Genomic DNA, 23,195 nt, shown 5'->3' with positions numbered 1-23,195 from the left:
CTGCCCCTGCCAATGAGAGAGCGCCAAAAAATACGGCACAAAAACTCTCAGAAGAGAACCTGTCCATTCCACTAAATTCCAGAGACACGTCCAAGCACATAACGCAGAAATCACACATGTACATACTCCCCCTGTTCAATAATCCCCGTATAGGAATATTAACCCTTGATTCTATAAAGATAAAGGTGCCACACTGTGGTACTTTCTACTGTGTATTCATTATATATAAAAAATGAAATGATCTTACCAGAATCTACGCTGTGGAACTGGAACACGGCCCTTTAAGTGTGACAGGTGGTAGCACTGCTCCTGACATGGACTTGAGAGAAGAAAGCAATTTGCGAAACTTGTCAACGCTGATTGCTGTAGGAGCTGTTAATATGAGTCGGGATGGTGTAGCAAAGGGAAGCTCCCTCTGCATTTCCGGACTCTAACGTTCACCCAGGCCCTCAACTGAGAAGCTTGAAGGGTTACTTAAACTCCTGTCCCATAGAGAAGGGTAGAACCCCTCATAAGAGAGACCTCCAATTTGACGAAAGACAAAGAATCACTGGGGAATGAGGGAGGTATTTAAGCCTTTGGCCGGGGTGTCTTTGCCTCCTCCTGGTGGCCAGGTTCTTATTTCCCACTAGTAATGAATGAAGCTGTGGACTCTCCTCCCCTTTAAATGGAAAACTTTTTTCCACTTTATAAACATGTGAAAGGTTTCTTCCCTTATGAATCATTTCATGAGTTTTCAGATTATACATTTGTGTAAAACTTTTTCCACACACTGTTCATGTGACTTTTCTCTTGTGTGACTCATTTCATGCTTTTTTAGATCACTCTTTTGTCTAAAACTTTTTCCACACTTTGTACATGTGAAAGGCTTTTCTCCTGTGTGAATCATTTCATGAGTTTTCAGTTTACTCTTTTCTGTAAAACATTTCCCACACTCTGTACATGTGAAAGGCTTTTCTCCTGTGTGAATCCTTTCATGAGTTTTCAGATTATTTCTATGTGTAAAACTTTTTCCACACTCCGTACATGTGAAAGGCTTTTCCCCTGTATGAATCCTTCCATGAGTTTTCAGATTACTCATATGTGTAAAACTTTTTCCGCACACTGTACATGTGAAAGGCTTTTCTCCTGTGTGAATCTTTTCATGAATTTTCAGACAATTTATATATGTAAAACTTTTTCCACACTCTGTACATGTGAAAGGCTTTTCTCCTGTGTGAATCTTTTCATGAATTTTCAGACACCTTATATATGTAAAACTTTTTCCACACTCTGTACATGTGAAAGGCTTTTCTCCTGTGTGAATCCTTTCATGAGTTTTCAGTTTACTCTTTACTGTAAAACTTTTTCCACACTCTGTACATGTAAGAAGCTTTTCTCCGGTGTGACTCCTTTCATGAATTTTCAGACTACTCTTTTCTGTAAAACATTTTCCACACTCTGTACATGTGAAAGGTTTTTCCCCTGTGTGACTTCTTTCATGCTTTTTCAGATAGCTCTTTGTTGTAAAAAAAATTCCACACTCTGTACATGTGAAAGGCTTTTCTCCTGTATGAATCTTTTTATGAGTTTTCAGATGATCCATTTGTGTAAAACATTTGCCGGACTCCGTACATTTGTGTGGTTTCTCACATGTGTGAATTTTGTAGTGTTCTAGTAGAGGAGACTCCCATCTAAAGCTTTTCTCACATTCTGTAGATTTGAAAGGTTTCTCCTTTGTATGAATCATTTGGCTAGACTGTAGACTTTTCCCTTCTTTAATATGTTTTGAAAACTCAGTAAATGTGTGTGGTTTATCCTCAGGGATAATAAATTCACTAGATAAGGCATAAATGTCCTCTTGTTTGATGACTAAATTACTCTCTGTACAAAGCGATTGCTGTCCAGTTCCTGCAAAATCACCATCTTCTTTTAATATCTGCTGTGATATCCCCAATGTTTGTGAATAGTCATTAGTGTCTAAGACTTTTGGAGTTTGCGGTATCATTCTGATGCTTCCTGTAGTGAAGGATGTATATGAACAACTCATGTGTTTGTCTACATAAAAAGAAATGGAATAAAGAAAAATAAGAATGTGTATTCTTTATAATATAATTCGTCTCAATTAAAAAACATTTTTTATACTCAATGTCTTCCGTTTTGTATTTTTAAATTTACCTGTAAATCTCAAATTGAAAAAGGATGACTAGAATCTAAACATTACTACATCACAGTAAACTAAATTACTGATTACTGATGAAAAGAAGTTATTGGCTCCATTAAACAAGGTGCGTGTGGATAATGTTCTCAGCCAGGGAACAAGTACATCTGTATTCTGGGCAAGAGAGATGGCATCCACCATCCTCATTAAACATTGCTCAAGCAACTGCACAAACAGCCCTGCACGGCTCATGCTCACCCAGTTGGGTGAGAACATGTCTTAATCATCACAGACTAATCATCAGTGTGAGATGTTTTGAGAGGGTAAGAAGCAGTGACCTTATGATAATCTTTAGCTTTCGGCTGTGGTTGTTCTATTTATATAAGCAGCCAAAAACTTTATTAGTTTAATAATACTCACTGTAAAGTTAAGCACACAAATCAGTGGTGGTTCTGGGGTGGGGAACCCTGGGGGAGTTGTGGGTGTTCCACAAATGGGAACAAGGCAGGCATAAGTGCAGTTATGGGTGTTCCATGAGCGAGGTCAGTGCAGAGGAGGATGGAGTTGCTGGTGTTCTGAGTAATGAACCAGGTCAGGGGGGTGAGGTTAGGCAGTTGTTGGACATGGTCTGTTTAAAAAGGACAGAGGGGGGAGTAGTATTTTTTACCCTCCTCCTCATCCCAATGGGGGTTGCTCCTTCTTTATAACGTCACTGACACAAATGTTCTTAAAGATGCAGATATAAATATAATAATTTATATTTGTTTAATGAGTGATCTATTCTATTTTCCCAGTAATTAAAGTCAGCATAATATCTATTTTACTCACCTAACACATATGAGTTCATGCTGATAAAAGGCTCTAATGTCTGTGCTCAGGAAGAAGGTTCCCTTATTCACTCCAGTTACATCAATACCTGATATCTCTCAGTGCTCTGGCCGTGTCTGTAAAAAGTATATTAAATGGTTTAGACTAATAATAATAAATAATGGTTCTGATTAACTGTACGTATGGTATAATTAAAGGCACACATAACAATTCATGTGATACAGATTAGATGATTAGGTTATTACATATGTGCTATTGATTCAGCACAAGCATTTAGCAGTGAGCTCTATGGGTGTTATAATTGCCCCTTAAATATGAATCTTCTCAGATCTATACAACACAATGGTAGAAAATCTATTTAAGAGGGGCCGTATCACAACTTTACAAATATATTATAATCTTTGTTTTCTATCAGTTATATGAAACAATATTTTCTCCTGAAAGAAATGTTAAATATAATTTGTTTAAATATAAGTTAAATTGGATACTGCAGTATTGGTATTGTACTTCCTACTAATTCTCACTGTCAGACATTTTGTCATGTGCTCCACCCCCAGTCCTTTAACTTCTCTTGGTTAATAAAGAGTTGTCTTAAAGGGACAGTCTAGGCCAAAATAAACTTTCATGATTCAGATAGAGCATGTAATTTTACTTTTATCACCAATTTTGCTTTGTTCTCTTGGTATTCTTAGTTGAAAGCTTAACCTAGGAGGTTCATATGCTAATTTCTTAGACCTTGAAGGCCACCTCTTTTCAGAATGCATTTTAACAGTTTTTCACACCTAGAGGTTGTTAGTTCATGTATTTCATATAGATAACACTGTGCTCGTGCACGTAAAGTTATCTGGGAGCAGGCACTGATTGGCTATACTGCAAGTCTGTGAAAAGAACTGAAATAAAGGGGCAGTTTGCAGAGGCTTAGATACAAGATAATCACAGAGGTTAAAAGTATATTAATATAACTGTTGGTTATGCAAAACTGGGGAAAGGGTAATAAAGGGATTATCTATCTTTTAAAACAATAACAATTCTGGTGTAGACTGTCCCTTTAAAGGACCAGTCAACACAGTAGATTTACATAATCAACAAATGCAAGATAAACAAGACAATGCAATAGCACTTAGTCTGAACTTCAAATGAGTAGTAGATTTTTTTCTGAAAATTATAAAAGTTATGTCTTTTTCCTCTCCCCCTGTACCATGTGACAGCCATCAGCCAATCACAAATGCATACACTACCATGTGACAGCCATCAGCCATTCACAAAATGCATACACACTTATTCTTGCACATGCTCAGTGGGAGCTAGTGACTCAAAAAGTTTAAATATAAAAATACTGTGCACATTTTATTAATGGAAGTTAATTGGAAAGTTGTTTAAAATGGCATGCTCTATCTGAATAATGAAAGTTTAATTTTGATTGAGTGTCCCTTTAAATCACACTGCAAAGGGGTGTGGGAGAGATAGGCACAAAAATGTTCATTTCAATTGTTATCTTGGAGAGAGTTAAGAAAAGAAAGATTTTTTTTGTTTACATAGAGTGATAATATAATGAGATGTTCTTTTGGCAAATTCAGTCTATTTTAAAGGGCCATAAAATATAGAATTACAAAACCACAGATGCATAATAAAAATACAATGTAATAAAACTTACTATCGGACAGATTACGAGTTTTGTGTTATAACCTGCACTTTATTCTCACCATTCACTTTCCTACAGCGCTGGTATTAAAGGTTTTTACAAACCCAGCGTTAAAAGGCAAGAAGTGAGCGTAGAGCAAAATTGTGCTCCATACCGCACTCCAATACCAGCACTGCTTAAGTCAGCAGTGAGCTGGTTGTACGTGCTCATGCACGATTTCCCCATAGACATAAATGGGGAGAGCCGGCTGAAAAAAAAAAGTCTTACACTTGCGAAAAAGCAGCGTAAAGCTCAGTAACGCAGCCCCATTGATTCCTATGGGGAAACTAAAGTTATGTTTACACCTAACACCCTAACATGAACCACAAGTCTAAACACCCCTAATCTTACACTTATTAACCCCTAATCTGCTGCCCCCGACATCGCTGCCACTATAATAAACATATTAACCCCTAATCTGCCGCTCCGGACATCGCAGCCACCTACATTATACTTACGAACCCCTAATCTGCTGCCCACAACATCGCCGACACCTACATAATGTTATCAAACCCTAATCTGCCACCCCCAATGTCACCGCCACTATAATAAACATATTAACCCCTAAACCGCTGTACTCCCGCATCGCAAACACTAGTTAAATATTATTAACCCCTAATCTGCCGCCCCTAACATCGCTGCCACCTACCAACATTTATTAACCCCTAATATGCTGCCACCAACGTCACCGCCACTATATTATATATATTAACCCCTAAACCTAAGTCTAACCCTAACACCCCCTAACTTAAAGGGACACTGAACCCAATTTTTTTCTTTTGTGATTCAGATAGAGCATGCAATTTTAAGCAACTTTCTAGTTTACTACTATTATCAATTTTTCTTCATTCTCTTGCTATTTTGATTTGAAAAAGAAGGCATCTGAGCTTTTTTGTGGTTCAGAACTCTGGACAGCATTTTTTTTTATGGGCGGATGAATTTATCCACCAATCAGCAAGGACAACCCAGGTTGTTCATCAAAAATGGGCCGGCATCTAAACTTACATTCTTGCATTTCAAATAAAGATACCAAGAGAATAAAGAAAATGTGATAATAGGAGTAAATTAGAAAGTTGCTTAAAATGTCATGCTCTATCTGAATCACAAAAGAAAAAAAATTTGGGTTCAGTGTCCCTTTAAATATAATTAAAATAAACCTAAATAAAACCTACTATTATTATCTAAATAATTCCTAATTCAAACTAAATACTTAACTGTAAAATAAACCCTAAGCTAGCTACAATATAACTAATTGTTACATTGTAGCTAGCTTAGGTTTTATTTTTATTTTACAAGTTTGTATTTATTTTAACTAGGTAGAATAGTTACTAAATAGTTATTAACTATTTACTAACTACCTAGATAAAATAAATACAAATTTACCTGTAAAATAAAACCTAACCTGAGTTACACTAACACCTAACACTACACTACAATTAAATAAATTCCCTAAATTAAATACAAGTAACTAAATTCAATACAATTAGCTAAATTACAAAAAAAAACCCACTAAATTACAGAAAATAAAAAACAAATCTTTAAAGATCTTTAAAGGGACATTATACACTCAAAACAATATGTGGTATTTAAGTAAAGCATATAAAGATAATAAACTTTGTCATTGACATGTATTTTCAATTTTGCCTCTAAAGCTGCTAAAAATGATAATAAAGTTGGACGTCAGGTAACTACATGAGAATACGTCCGTAATACGGCTAGGCTATTGAGCAAGTATTTGTCCCTCACTCCCTAACAAGTACAAGCCCTGCAGGGACAGCTTGTGAGCTATGCGTGATTCATAGGGATAATAAAAGCCTATACCTATATGTAATGTGTGAGACTGACACATCGCACCGAGCAGCAGTTTACAGTGCAGTATAGGGCTATATTATGTGCACTCTAAATATCCCAGCATAACGCTCACAGCTCTCCCTGCAGGGCTTGTACATGCCTCTGCTTTATCGCCAGCGTCTCCCTAAGCGGGTTGTTTGCTCTCACTAGGCGGGAGCTCGGCTGCACCACCATCAATCAGCTGGGATTAGCTTGCTTGCCCATGCTGTGTTCGGTGTATGCTCGATTATTTTACAGACTATATGTACTGTGATTTTACATCTGAAACGGTAAATGCTGGTTGCGGCTGATGATGGATTCTGCAATAGTGTTATGAAATGACGTAACAAACCCAAACCAATGGCTATGTTTTCACTTTCAAGACGGACTAAAAAAAAACTAATTTTTCAGCTCAGACTTTGAACTAGTTGCAGGATATTGTTGAAACATCATACTAATGCAATCACGTAATTCCATATCATGACAACTAATACAAATGACATTAGGAGATATAATCTCCACAATTTTACAACAAATACACTTAGCTTTGGTAGAACCGATGTCAGGCAGCAAAGTTCCAACAGATACTTCTGAGGCAGGATCAGATTGAGACATCTTGCAAAATGTAAAAGAAAAAACATATAAAGCAAAATTATCAATTTCCTTATATGACAGTTTCAGGAATGGGAAAAAATGCAAGTAGCATAGCCCTCTGACATAGAAAAAGGCAAGAGGCAAAAAGCAATGGGGCAATAAATAATGAAAAAGGTTTGGCGGCAAGTATGATGCACAACGTAACAGAATTTTTTTTGGTGCCAACCATGTTCGGAAATGACACACTCGCATCACTAACGACGCAACCCTGTGTGAAACCTCTGCGTCAATTACGATGCAGGAAATGACGAACTTGCGTCAATGAACGTGCCTTTCACGCCAAAATATTCTCGCGCCAAGAAAGACGCAATAAAGTGTAGCATTTGGCGCACCCGCAAGTCTAAGTCAGCCCGCAATTTGAAACATAGTAGTCAATTGGAAAAAAAAAAAAAAAACTAAACCCCCAGGTAAGAAAAATATTTCTTAATATTTACTTTCCCCAAATATGAAACTGACAATCTGCAAATGAAATACATGAACCTGACTCATGGCAAATATAAGCGCAATACATATATTTAGAACTTTATATAAATGCATAACGTGCCAAACCATAGCTGAGGTGTCTTAAGTAATAAAAACATACTTACCAAAAGACACCCATCCACATATAGCAGATAGCCAAACCAGTACTGAAACAGTTATCAGTAGAGGTAATGGTATATGAGAGTATAACGTCGATCTGAAAAGGGAGGTAGGAGATGAATCTCTACGACCGATAACAGAGAAACTATGAAAAAGACCCCCGTTAGGAAAATCATTGCATTCAATAGGTGATACTCTTCACGTAAATCTTAGCACAAACTTACTTCACCACCTCCATAGGAGGCAAAGTTTGTAAAACTGAATTGTGGGTGGTGAGGGGTGTATTTATAGGCATTTTGAGGTTTGGGAAACTTTGCCCCTCCTGGTAGGATTGTATATCCCATACGTCACTAGCTCATGGACTCTTGCCAATTACATGAAAGAAACATAGTGTGTATTAACCTCTTCAGTAGCACAGAGAGCAGCACAGTGCGTATTAACCCCTTCACTACCACAGATAGCATCACAGTGTGTATTAACCCCTTCACTAGCACAGTGTGTATTAGCACAGAGAGCAGCCCAGTGTGTATTAACCCTTCACTAGCACAAAGAGCAACTGTGTGTATCAACCCTTCACTAGCACGGAGAGCAGCGCAGTGTGTATTAACCCTTCACTAGCACAGAGAGCAACCGTGTGTATCAACCCTTTACTAGCACAGAGAGCAGCACAGTGTGTATTAACCCTTCACTAACACAGAGAGTAGCACAGTGTGTATTAACCCTTCACTAGCACAGAGAGCTGCACAGTGTGTATTAACCCTTCACTAGCACAGAGAGCTGCACAGTGTGTATTAACCCTTCACTAGCACAGAGAGCTGCACAGTGTGTATTAACCCTTCACTAGCACAGAGAGCTACACAGTGTATTAACCCTTCACTAGCACAGAGAGCAGCACAGTTTGTATTAATCCTTCACTAGCACAGAGAGCAGCACAGTGTGTATTAATCCTTCACTAGCACAGAGAGCAGCACAGTGTGTATTAACCCCTTCACTAGCACAGAGAGCAGCACAGTGTGTATTAACCCTTCACTAGCACAGAGAGCAGCACAGTGTGTATTAACCCTTCACTAGCACAGAGAGCAGCACAGTGTGTATTAACCCTTCACTAGCACAGAGAGCAGCAGTGTGTATTAACCCTTCACTAGCACAGAGAGCAGCACAGTGTGTATTAACCCTTCACTAGCACAGAGAGCAGCACAGTGTGTATTAACCCTTCACTAGCACAGAGAGCAGCAGTGTGTATTAACCCCTTCACTAGCACAGAGAGCAGCACAGTGTGTATTAACCCTTCACTTGCACAGAGAGCAGCACAGTGTGTATTAACCCTTCACTAGCACAGAGAGCTGCACAGTGTGTATTAACCCTTCACTAGCACAGAGAGCTGCACAGTGTGTATTAACCCTTCACTAGCACAGAGAGCTGCACAGTGTGTATTAACCCTTCACTAGCACAGAGAGCTGCACAGTGTGTATTAACCCTTCACTAGCACATAGAGCAGCACAGTGTGTATTAACCCTTCACTAGCACAGAGAGCAGCACAGTGTGTATTAACCCTTCACTAGCACAGAGAGCAGCACAGTGTGTATTAACCCTTCACTAGCACAGAGAGCAGCACAGTGTGTATTAACCCTTCACTTGCACAGAAGGCAGCACAGTGTGTATTAACCCATCACTGGCACAGAGAGCTGCACAGTGTGTATTAACCCCTTCACTAGCACAGAGAGCAGCACAGTGTGTATTAACCCTTCACTAGCACAGAGAGCTGCACAGTGTGTATTAACCCTTCACTAGCACAGAGAGCTGCACAGTGTGTATTAACCCTTCCCTAGCACAGAGAGCTGCAGTGTGTATTAACCCTTCACTAGCACAGAGACCAGCACAGTGTGTATTAACCCTTCCCTGACATACAGAGCTGCACAGTGTGTATTAACCCTTCACTAGCACAGAGAGCTGCACAGTGTGTATTAACCCCTCACTGGCACAGAGAGCAGCACAGTGTGTATTAACCCTTCACTGGCACAGAGAGCTGCACAGTGTGTATTAACCCTTCACTAGCAGAGAGCAGCACAGTGTGTATTAACCCTTCACTAGCACAGAGAGCAGCACAGTGTGTATTAACCCTTCACTAGCAGAGAGCTGCACAGTGTGTATTAACCCTTCACTAGCACAGAGAGCAGCACAGTGTGTATTAACCCCTTCACTAGCACAGAGAGCAGCACAGTGTGTATTAACCCCTTCACTAGCACAGAGAGCAGCACAGTGTGTATTAACCCCTTCACTAGCACAGAGAGCAGCACAGTGTGTATTAACCCTTCACTTGCACAGAGAGCAGCACAGTGTGTATTAACCCTTCACTAGCACAGAGAGCAGCACAGTGTGTATTAACCCTTCACTAGCACAGAGAGCAGCACAGTGTGTATTAACCCTTCACTAGCACAGAGAGCAGCACAGTGTGTATTAACCCTTCACTAGCACAGAGAGCAGCACAGTGTGTATTAACCCTTCACTAGCACAGAGAGCAGCAGTGTGTATTAACCCCTTCACTAGCACAGAGAGCAGCACAGTGTGTATTAACCCTTCACTTGCACAGAGAGCAGCACAGTGTGTATTAACCCTTCACTAGCACAGAGAGCTGCACAGTGTGTATTAACCCTTCACTAGCACAGAGAGCAGCACAGTGTGTATTAACCCTTCACTAGCACAGAGAGCAGCACAGTGTGTATTAACCCTTCACTAGCACAGAGAGCAGCACAGTGTGTATTAACCCTTCACTAGCACATAGAGCAGCACAGTGTGTATTAACCCTTCACTAGCACAGAGAGCAGCACAGTGTGTATTAACCCTTCACTTGCACAGAGGGCAGCACAGTGTGTATTAACCTATCACTGGCACAGAGAGCTGCACAGTGTGTATTAACCCTTCACTTGCACAGAAGGCAGCACAGTGTGTATTAACCCATCACTGGCACAGAGAGCTGCACAGTGTGTATTAACCCCTTCACTAGCACAGAGAGCAGCACAGTGTGTATTAACCCTTCACTAGCACAGAGAGTAGCACAGTGTGTATTAACCCTTCACTAGCACAGAGAGCTGCACAGTGTGTATTAACCCTTCCCTAGCACAGAGAGCTGCACAGTGTGTATTAACCCTTCACTAGCACAGAGAGCTGCAGTGTGTATTAACCCTTCACTAGCACAGAGACCAGCACAGTGTGTATTAACCCTTCCCTGACATACAGAGCTGCACAGTGTGTATTAACCCTTCACTAGCACAGAGAGCTGCACAGTGTGTATTAACCCCTCACTGGCACAGAGAGCAGCACCGTGTGTATTAACCCTTCACTGGCACAGAGAGCTGCACAGTGTGCATTAACCCTTCACTAGCAGAGAGCAGCACAGTGTGTATTAACCCTTCACTAGCACAGAGAGCAGCACAGTGTGTATTAACCCTTCACTAGCACAGAGAGCAGCACAGTGTGTATTAACCCCTTCACTAGCACAGAGAGAAGCACAGTGTGTATTAACCCTTCACTAGCACAGAGAGCAGCACAGTGTGTATTAACCCTTCACTAGCACAGTGAGCTACACAGTGTGTATTAACCCTTCACTAGCACAGAGAGCTAAACAGTGTGTATTAACCCTTCACTAGCACAGAGAGCTGCACAGTGTGTATTAACCCTTCACTAGCACAGAGAGCTACACAGTGTGTATTAACCCTTCACTAGCACAGTGAGCTACACAGTGTGTATTAACCCTTCACTAGCACAGAGAGCTACACAGTGTGTATTAACCCTTCACTAGCACAGAGAGCTGCACAGTGTGTATTAACCCTTCACTAGCACAGAGAGCTGCACAGTGTGTATTAACCCTTCACTAGCACAGAGAGCTGCACAGTGTGTATTAACCCTTCACTAGCACAGAGAGCTGCACAGTGTGTATTAACCCTTCACTAGCACAGAGAGCTGCACAGTTTGTATTAACCCTTCACTAGCACAGAGAGCTACACAGTGTGTATTAACCCTTCACTAGCACAGAGAGTTGAACAGTACTTAGTATCCCATTGCCTGGCACAAGCAGGTGAATAATAAAAGAACAACATTTATAACAATTATAAACTTTTTAAGAAGACCAGAAAGTGACTAAAACGTTTTATCACACAATACTCACAGCCTGACTCACTCACCCAGCAGCAGCTGCACAGGAAGTAAATGGGAGGGGAACAACAGAACACTGGAGCTCCACTCTAGACAGGAAACATGTGACCTCCACTCAAAGTTTTTTTTTTTTTTTTTTTGTTTTTTTTTAAATCAACTTTAATGTAACAAACAACCAATAGACAATAATTCTGAAAACTAAACATTTTGCAGCTTTCTTGTTCTTCTTAATGTACACTCACAGTGGTTTATGCTGATTGTCATTTATAAGGTAACTACTGTGACTGTCATTTATAAGGTAACCACTGTGAGTGTCATTTATAAGGTAACTACTGTGACTGTCATTTATAAGGTAATCACTGTGACTGTCATTTATAAGGTAATCACTGTGACTGTCATTTATAAGGTAACCGCTGTGACTGTCATTAAGGTAACTACTGTGACTGTCATTTATAAGGTAACCACTGTGACTGTCATTAAGGTAACCACTGTGACTGTCATTTATAAGGTAACCACTGTGACTGTTATTTATAAGGTAACCACTGTGACTGTCATTTATAAGGTAACCACTGTGACTGTCATTTATAAGGTAATCACTGTGACTGTCATTTATAAGGTAATCACTGTGATTGTCATTTATAAGGTAACCACTGTGACTGTCATTTATAAAGTAATCACTGTGACTGTCATTTATAAGGTAACCACTGTGACTGACATTTATAAGGTAATCACTGTGACTGTCATTTATAAAGTAATCACTGTGACTGACATTTATAAAGTAATCACTGTGACTGTCATTTATAAAGTAATCACTGTGACTGTCATTTATAAGGTAATCACTGTGTGACTGACATTTATAAGGTAACCACTGTGACTGTCATTTATAAGGTAACCACTGTGACTGTAATTTATAAGGTAATCACTGTGACTGTCATTTATATGGTAACCACTGTGACTGTCATTTATAAGGTAACCACTGTGACTGTCATTTATATGGTAACCACTGTGACTGTCATTTATAAGGTAGCCACTGTGACTGTCATTTATAATGTAATCACTGTGACTGTCATTTATAAGGTAACCCGTGTGAGTGTCACTTATAAGGTAATCACTGTGACTGTCATTTATAAGGTAACCACTGTGACTGTCATTTATAAGGTAACCACTGTGACTCATTTATAAGGTAACCACTGTGACTGTCATTTATAAGGTAACCACTGTGACTGTCATTTATAAGGTAACCCGTGTGAGTGTCACTTATAAGGTAACCACTGTGACTGTCATTTATAAGGTAACCACTGTGAGTGTCATTTATAAAGTAACCACTGTGACTGTCATTTATAAGGTAACTACTGTGACTGTCATTTATAAGGTAATCACTATGTGACTGACATTTATAAGGTAACTACTGTGACTGTCATTTATAAGGTAATCACTGTGACTGTCATTTATAAGGTAATCACTGTTACTGTCATTTATAAGGTAACCACTGTGACTGTCATTAAGGTAACTACTGTGACTGTCATTTATAAGGTAACCACTGTGACTGTCATTTATAAAGTAATCACTGTGACTGTCATTTATAAGGTAACCACTGTGACTGTCATTAAGGTAACTACTGTGACTGTCATTTATAAGGTAACCACTGTGACTGTCATTTATAAAGTAATCACTGTGACTGTCATTTATAAGGTAATCACTGTGACTGTCATTTATAAAGTAACCCCTGTGACTGTCATTTATAAGTTAACCACTGTGACTGTCATTTATAAGGTAATCACTGTGTGACTGACATTTATAAGGTAACCACTGTGACTGTCATTTATAAGATAACCACTGTGACTGTAATTTATAAGGTAATCACTGTGACTGTCATTTATATGGTAACCACTGTGACTGTCATTTATAAGGTAACCACTGTGACTGTCATTTATATGGTAACCACTGTGACTGTCATTTATAAGGTAGCCACTGTGACTGTCATTTATAATGTAATCACTGTGACTGTCATTTATAAGGTAACCCGTGTGAGTGTCACTTATAAGGTAATCACTGTGACTGTCATTTATAAGGTAACCACTGTGACTCATTTATAAGGTAACCACTGTGACTGTCATTTATAAGGTAACCACTGTGACTGTCATTTATAAGGTAGCCACTGTGACTGTCATTTATAAGGTAACCCGTGTGAGTGTCACTTATAAGGTAACCACTGTGACTGTCATTTATAAGGTAACCCATGTGAGTGTCACTTATAAGGTAACCACTGTGACTGTCATTTATAATGTAATCACTGTGACTGTCATTTATAAGGTAACCCGTGTGAGTGTCACTTATAAGGTAATCACTGTGACTGTCATTTATAAGGTAACCACTGTGACTCATTTATAAGGTAACCACTGTGACTGTCATTTATAAGGTAACCACTGTGACTGTCATTTATAAGGTAGCCACTGTGACTGTCATTTATAAGGTAACCCGTGTGAGTGTCACTTATAAGGTAACCACTGTGACTGTCATTTATAAGGTAACCCATGTGAGTGTCACTTATAAGGTAACCACTGTGACTGTCATTTATAATGTAATCACTGTGACTGTCATTTATAAGGTAACCCGTGTGAGTGTCACTTATAAGGTAATCACTGTGACTGTCATTTATAAGGTAACCACTGTGATTGTCATTTATAAGGTAACCACTGTGACTCATTTATAAGGTAACCACTGTGACTGTCATTTATAAGGTAGCCACTGTGACTGTCATTTATAAGGTAACCCATGTGAGTGTCACTTATAAGGTAACCACTGTGACTGTCATTTATAAGGTAACCCATGTGAGTGTCACTTATAAGGTAACCACTGTGACTGTCATTTATAAGGTAACCACTGTGACTGATTTAAAAGGTAACCATACCCCCCAACTGTCCCGATTTTCACGGGACAGTCCCGATTTTAGGGGTCTGTCCCCTTGTCCCGGGTTGCTAGCCATCTTTCCCGATTTGCCCCAGGCATTAAAAAATAGAATTTTTAAATTCTATTGGGCCCTTACTCAAAAGCAGCTGGCTTTGCTCTCACAGGGTTAGATACCTATTAGATTCCCTGTGGAAAAGGAATGGTGCGTGGGTTAAGCAGGAGTAAGGAGGCTATATACACTCTGACCACAGGTAATGGTGACCTCTCTAACCTACCTCTGGAAGTGATGATGTCTATCCCCTGGTGCTAATACTAGCATGCCTTCAGTTTTATACAATTAGCAGTGCTACTACCAGGGTAACGAACAGTGTCAGTCGCAGACTGCCAGCTAATGTGCTTGCCAACCCCAGGACCCCATACAATAAATTACAGATACCCATATATGATGTAGTGTGTGTGTCTATCTGTATCCATAACTGTGTGTGTGTAACGTAGTGTCTGTGTGTCTGCATGTATAAGGGTATGCTGCATGTATAAGTGTATGCTATGTTATGTGTGTGTGTGTATACTATGTAGTGTCTGTGTATCTGCATGTATAAGTGTATACCATGTAGTGTCTGTGTATCTGCCTGTATAAGTGTATGCTATGTAGTGTGTGTGTATGTGTATGTGTAAGTGTATGCTATGTAGTGTGTGTGTATCTGCATGTATAAGTGTATGCTATGTAGTGTGTTTATCTGCATGTATAAGTGTATGATATGTAATGTGTGTGTGTATCTGCATGTATAAGTGTATGCTATGTAGTGTCTGTGTATCTGCCTGTATAAGTGTATGCTATGTAGTGTGTGTGTATCTGCATGTGTAAGTGTATGCTATGTAGTGTGTGTGTATCTGCATGTATAAATGTATGCTATGTAGTGTGTGTATCTGCATGTATAAGTGTATGATATGTAATGTGTGTGTATCTGCATGTATAAGTGTATGCTATGTAGTGTGTGTGTGTATCTGCATGTGTAAGTGTATGCTATGCAGTGTGTGTGTGTGTGTGTGTGTATCTGCATGTATAAGTCTATGCTATGCAGTGTGTGTGTGTGTGTCTGTGTGTGTGTATCTGCATGTGTAAGTGTATGCTATGTAGTGTGTGTGTATCTGCATGTATAAGTGTATGCAATGTAGTGTGTGTGTGTGTACCTGCATGTATAAGTGTATGCTATGTAGTGTGTGTATAAGTGTATGCTATGCAGTGTGTGTGTGTGTGTGTGTGTGTGTGTGTGTGTGTATCTGCATGTATAAGTGTATGCTATGTAGTGTGTGTGTATCTGCATGTATAAGTGTATGCTATGTAGTGTGTGTGTGTATCTGCATGTATAAGTGTATGCAATGTAGTGTGTGTGTGTGTATCTGCATGTATAAGTGTATGCTATGTAGTGTGTTTATAAGTGTATGCTATGTAGTGTGTGTGTATCTGCATGTATAAGTGTATGCTAGGTAGTGTGTATGTATCTGCATGTGTAAGTGTATGCTATGTAGTGTGCTACTGTGCATTTTTGCTGACTTTAAAGGCCAGTATCTAGAATATTAATGGGGAATGCAGAGAGCAGTTTTAAAGAATTTATTATTAAATGTCCAATTAAGATAAAAATATTTAGCAATGTCTTTGCAAAGGCTAATTAAATACATAGCTCACATAGCCATACCAGTGGTTTGAGCTTGTGTTTGATTTGCTGCCTAACGCCTAGATTTAGAGTTTGCCATTAGCCGTCAAAAGCAGCGTTAAGGGCTCCTAACGCTGCTTTTTACCGCCTGCTGGTATTTAGAGTCAGCCAGGAAAAGGTCTAACGCTCACTTCCAAGCCGCAACTTTTCCATACCGCAGATCCCCTTACGCCAATTGCATATCCTATCTTTTCAATGGGATCTTCCTAACGCCGGTATTTAGAGTCTTGGCTACTACCGACAAGACTCCATCCGCAGGAAAAAGTCAGTAGTTAAGAGCTTTCTGGGCTAACACCGGTTTATAAAGCTCTTAACTACTGTGCTCTAAAGTACACTAACACCCATAAACTTCCTATGTACCCCTAAACCGAGGCCCCCCACATCGCCGCCACTATAATAATTTTTTTTAACCCCTAATCTGCCGACCGCACATCGTTGCCACCTACATTATCCCTATGAACCCCTAATATGCTGCGCCTAACATCGCCGACACCTACATAATATTTATTAACCCCTAATCTGCCCCCCCCCAAAATAAAAAAATTTCCCTACCCTAATCTAAATTAAAAAAGTTAACAGCTCTATTACCTTACCAGCCCTTAAAAGGGCTTTATGCGGGGCATGCCCCAAACAAATCGGCACTTTTGCCTGTAAAAAAAACACAATACCACCCCCAACATTACAACCCACCACCCACATACCCCTACTCTAACCCAAACCCCCCTTAAATAAACCTAAACTCTAACCCAAACCCCCCTGAAGATCTCCCTACCTTGAGTTGTGTTCACCCAGCCGGGCACCGATGGACCAAAAGAAGACATCCGGAGCGGCAGAAGTCTTCATCCTATCCGGGCAGAAGAGGACATCCGGACCGGCAGACATCTTCATCCAAGCGGCATCTTCTATCTTCATCCATCCGTCGAGGAGCGGCCTCCATCTTCAAGACCTCCGGCACGGAACATCATTCTTCAACGACGACTAGACAACAAATGAAGGTTCCTTTAAGTGACGTCATCCAAGATGGCGTCCCTCGAATTCCGATTGGCTGATAGGATTCTATCAGCCAATTGGAATTAAGGTAGGAAAAATCTGATTGGCTGATTGAATCAGCCGATCAGATTCAAGTTCAATCGGATTGGCTGATCCAATCAGATTGAGCTCGCATTCTATTGGCTGTTCCGATCAGCTTATGAAACAATTAGCCATAAAACCAATATGATGATGATAATTATTGCACAGCGTTGAAGAAGGATTCTGACAGGTTTATTTAATTTTGCTGCAGTTAATAGACTGTGCAGGTGAAGCAGAATAGGGAATAAACAAAAATGGTGGAAATATCTGAAAACCACTGCAGCCAAAAGTCTGTCTCCATGACAGGGCTAATGGCATATGTGCATACATTTTCCTTTTGCATTCTCCTTCTATACCTTTTAGTTTCATATATATATGAAAAAAGTCTTAAATCAATCTGATTTTCTTTGTGTGACAGTTTTTATCCGATATGTGTTGATGTCAATGTTCTTTTTAATTGATGTTTGAATCCTAATATTCCTTTATTCCAAATGTCGATATTCACAGATTCTTCTATGTCCTAAATAGAAGAAAATAGACAAACATAGTGCAATAGTGGAGTCTTGAGAAAGATCCAGCAGGATCGAAACGCGTAGATTGTGAACTGATATTGAAGGCTCAGGTCTCCAATCGGTGAGTTCTATACCTATTAAGCCACATTTGGATGGGCATATTGCACTATGTTTGTCTATTTTCTTCTATTTAGGACATAGAAGAATCTGTGAATATCGACATTTGGAATAAAGGAATATTAGGATTCAAACATCAATTAAAAAGAACATTGACATCAACACATATCGGATAAAAACTGTCACACAAAGAAAATCAGATTGATTTAAGACTTTTTTCACATTATATATTTTTTCATGATTTTGTCACTATTTGTAAGGACATCCACACTAAAGCCCTAAAGGTGTACACCGGCTTTTATTTTTTATATTTTTTATATTTTTATACTTTTTGTTTTTGAAATTCACATTTTTAATTTTTACTTTTTCAAGTTTAACCACGTTATCACTTATATTGGGAATTCATATATGTTGTTGTTTTTTATCTTATATGTTTTTTATTTCATGGCTAAAAAGTCTCCTAAGGTTTGAACCACATACCGTGAATTTTCACAGAATTTAAATTATTTGTGAAATTATTTGTGAAGCGATCTTATATTCAAATTCTCAGATAGAGATATATGCTCAGATAGGGTTAACACTCTATACTACATATATACTGTATGTTCAGATAGGGTTAACACTCTATATATTATGGTAAAATTATATATGTCATTTGGATACCGATTTTATATTTTATGATATTGTTTTTAACACTGTGTAATAAATACGTATTTTATAAACCATCTATAAACATTTGGTTTGGTTTAAATACCTTTGACCCTACTCAGCTAAGATTCCTATTAGGTATCCCAAGCGCTCCTATAGCCCTCTATATTTCATTTATAAGGTAACCACTGTGACTGTCATTTATAAGGTAATCACTGTGACTGTCATTTATAAGGTGACCACTGTGATTGTCATTTATAAGGTAATCACTGTGACTGTCATTTATAAGGAAACCACTGTGACTGTCATTTATAAGGTAACCACTGTGACTGTTATTTATAAGGTAACCACTGTAACTGTCATTGATAAGGTAACCACTGTGATTGTCATTTATAAAGTAATTACTGTGACTGTCACTTATAAGGTAACCACTGTGACTGTCATTTATAAGGTAACTACTGTGAGTGAAAATTAAAGGGGCAGTATGCTATAAAATAGTTTTTCCCTTAATATGTTTCCAATTACTTTTCTTTTACCAGCTGAAGAGTATAAAATGTATGAGATTTGCTTTTTTAAGGCTTATTTATGTATATGAATTAGCTGATTTTGTGTTTTGAAGCCACAACCTAATGAATTGGGTTGTGCTTGTAGGTATAATCAGATCTCATTACTTTATCACATTGTGTACATATACCTGCTTCTTTATCTTATATCTGTAGGTATAATCAGATCTCATTACTGTATCACATTGTGTACATATACATGTGTCTATCTTATATCTGAAGGTATAATCAGATCTCATTACTGTATCACATTGTGTACATATACATGTGTCTATCTTATATCTGTAGGTATAATCAGATCTCATTACTGTATCACATTGTGTACATATACATGTGTCTATCTTATATCTGTAGGTATAATCAGATCTCATTACTGTATCACATTGTGTACATATACCTGCGTCTTTATCTTATATCTGTAGGTATAATCAGATCTCATTACTGTATCACATTGTGTACATATACCTGCGTCTTTATCTTATATCTGTAGGTATAATCAGATCTCATTACTGTATCACATTGTGTACATATACATGTGTCTTTATCTTATATCTGTAGGTATAATCAGATATCATTACTTTATCACATTGTGTACATATACCTGCTTCTTTATCTTATATCTGTAGGTATAATCAGATCTCATTACTGTATCACATTGTGTACATATACATGTGTCTGTATCTTATATCTGTAGGTAGAATCAGATCTCATTACTGTATCACATTGTGTACATATACCTGCTTCTTTATCTTATATCTGTAAGTATAATGCAATCTCAATACTTTATCACATTGTGTACATATACATGTGTCTTTATCTTATATCTGTAGGTATAATCAAATCTCATTACTTTATCACATTGTGTACTGATACCTAATTTATCTTATATCTGTAGGTATAATCAGATCTCATTACTTTATCACATTGTGTACATATACCTGCTTCTTTATCTTATATCTGTAGGTATAATCAGATCTCATTACTGTATCACATTGTGTACATATACATGTGTCTATCTTATATCTGTAGGTATAATCAGATCTCATTACTGTATCACATTGTGTACATATACATGTGTCTTTATCTTATATCTGTAGGTATAATCAGATCTCATTACTTTATCACATTGTGTACATATACCTGCTTCTTTATCTTATATCTGTAGGTATAATCAGATCTCATTACTGTATCACATTGTGTACATATACATGTGTCTGTATCTTATATCTGTAGGTAGAATCAGATCTCATTACTGTATCACATTGTGTACATATACCTGCTTCTTTATCTTATATCTGTAAGTGTAATGCAATCTCAATACTTTATCACATTGTGTACATATACATGTGTCTTTATCTTATATCTGTAGGTATAATCAGATCTCATTACTGTATCACATTGTGTACATATACATGTATTTATCTTATATCTGTAGGTATAATCAGATCTCATTACTGTATCACATTGTGTACATATACATGTGTCTTTATCTTATATCTGTAGGTATAAACAGATCTCATTACTGTATCACATTGTGTACATATACATGTATTTATCTTATATCTGTAGGTATAATCAGATCTCATTACTGTATCACATTGTGTACATATACATGTGTCTTTATCTTATATCTGTAGGTATAAACAGATCTCATTACTGTATCACATTGTGTACATATACAGTACATGTGTCTTTATCATATCTGTAGGTATAATCAGATCTCATTACTGTATCACATTGTGTACATATACATGTATTTATCTTATATCTGTAGGTATAATCAGATCTCATTACTGTATCACATTGTGTACATATACATGTGTCTGTATCTTATATCTGTAGGTATAATCAGATCTCATTACTGTATCACATTGTGTACATATACATGTGTCTTTATCTTATATCTGTAGGTATAATCAGATCTCAATACTTTATCACATTGTGTACATATACATGTATTTATCTTATATCTGTAGGTATAATCAGATCTCATTACTTTATCACATTGTGTACATATACATGTGTGATTATCTTATATATGTAGGTATAATCAGATCTCATTACTGTATCACATTGTGTACATATACATGTGTCTTTATCTTATATCTGTAGGTATAATCAGATCTCATTACTGTATCACATTGTGTACATATACATGTGTCTTTATATTATATCTGTAGGTATAATCAGATCTCATTACTTTATCACATTGTGTACATATACATGTGTCTTTATCTTATATCTGTAGGTATAATCAGATCTCATTACTTTATCACATTGTGTACATATACATGTGTCTAGCTTATATCTGTAGGTATAATCAGATCTCATTACTGTATCACATTGTGTACATATACCTGCGTCTTTATCTTATATCTGTAGGTATAATCAGATCTCATCACTTTATCACATTGTGTACATATACCTGCGTCTTTATCTTATATCTGTAGGTATAAACAGATCTCATTACTTTATCACATTGTGTACATATACCTGCGTCTTTATCTTATATCTGTAGGTATAAACAGATCTCATTACTTTATCACATTGTGTACATATACCTGCGTCTTTATCTTATATCTGTAGGTATAAACAGATCTCATTACTTTATCACATTGTGTACATATACCTGCGTCTTTATCTTATATCTGTAGGTAGAATCAGATCTCATTACTGTATCACATTGTGTAGATATACATGTGTCTTTATCTTATATCTGTAGGTATAAACAGATCTCATTACTTTATCACATTGTGTACATATACCTGCGTCTTTATCTTATATCTGTAGGTATAATCAGATCTCATTACTGTATCACATTGTGTAGATATACATGTGTCTTTATCTTATATCTGTAGGTATAAACAGATCTCATTACTTTATCACATTGTGTACATATACATGTGTCTTTATCTTATATCTGTAGGTATAATCAGATCTCATTACTTTATCACATTGTGTACATATACATGTGTCTTTATCTTATATATGTAGGTATAATCAGATCTCATTACTTTATCACATTGTGTACATATACATGTGTCTTTATCTTATATCTGTAGGTATAATCAGATCTCATTACTTTATCACATTGTGTACATATACATGTGTCTTTATCTTATATCTGTAGGTATAATCAGATCTCATTACTTTATCACATTGTGTACATATACATGTGTCTTTATCTTATATCTGTAGGTATAATCAGATCTCATTACTTTATCACATTGTGTACATATACCTGCTTCTTTATCTTATATCTGTCCATAAACCAATCACCAATACTTGGAGAGAACAATAGAAAATTAACATTTTACTACCTTATCTCTTCTATAACCCACTGGGAGTATAATTGCTTCTACTGGCTGTGTTAATACAGCTTGGCCTCAAGGCCAAAAACTTTAGGGATAGGTGTGGATACCACAGGCTACATAAACTATTTCAAATGCCAATATAAGGGTAATAGAAATACTTATAAACAATTTAATACACTCCAGCAGGTAAAGTGGATCATTGGGAACAAATTAAAGGGGAGACATTTTTTGAGTAAACTGTCCCTTTAAGTACAAGAAAGCAAAATGTACAAGGCTAAAGTTGTCTTCCTATTCAGTCAGCTTCTTATTGCAACTGATTTCAATTTGCAAAATAAAGTTTTATAAAAATATATCTAGCATTATTATTATTTTAAATAAAATAATACACTTTCCAAAAATCTAAACAAACTTGCATCATCTTATATTGCAATAAACAGATGGCAAACATGACACAATTGTGATTATGTTTTGAATAAGT

General features: G+C 37.5%; 1 protein-coding gene across 1 annotated transcript in view; it reads right to left on the bottom strand.

Annotated features, from left to right (window-relative positions):
* Positions 1-3,085, bottom strand: part of LOC128659856 (oocyte zinc finger protein XlCOF6-like) — a 146,894-nt gene extending 143,809 nt beyond the window's left edge. The window contains exons 1-2 of the mRNA XM_053713430.1: positions 2,969-3,085; positions 841-2,037 (exon numbers count right to left, since the gene is read on the bottom strand). Of these exons, the coding sequence (XP_053569405.1) occupies positions 841-2,037; positions 2,969-2,987 (1,216 nt within the window). The 5' untranslated portion in view covers positions 2,988-3,085. The remainder of the gene's footprint in view (positions 1-840; positions 2,038-2,968) is intronic.
* Positions 3,086-23,195: the final 20,110 nt, after the last annotated feature.

The sequence above is a fragment of the Bombina bombina genome, chromosome 5 (assembly GCF_027579735.1).
Source record: "Bombina bombina isolate aBomBom1 chromosome 5, aBomBom1.pri, whole genome shotgun sequence".
Lineage (NCBI taxonomy): Eukaryota > Metazoa > Chordata > Amphibia > Anura > Bombinatoridae > Bombina > Bombina bombina.
The sequence above is the reverse complement of the archived record's forward strand: the minus strand, read 5'-3'. Positions and strand labels throughout refer to the sequence as shown.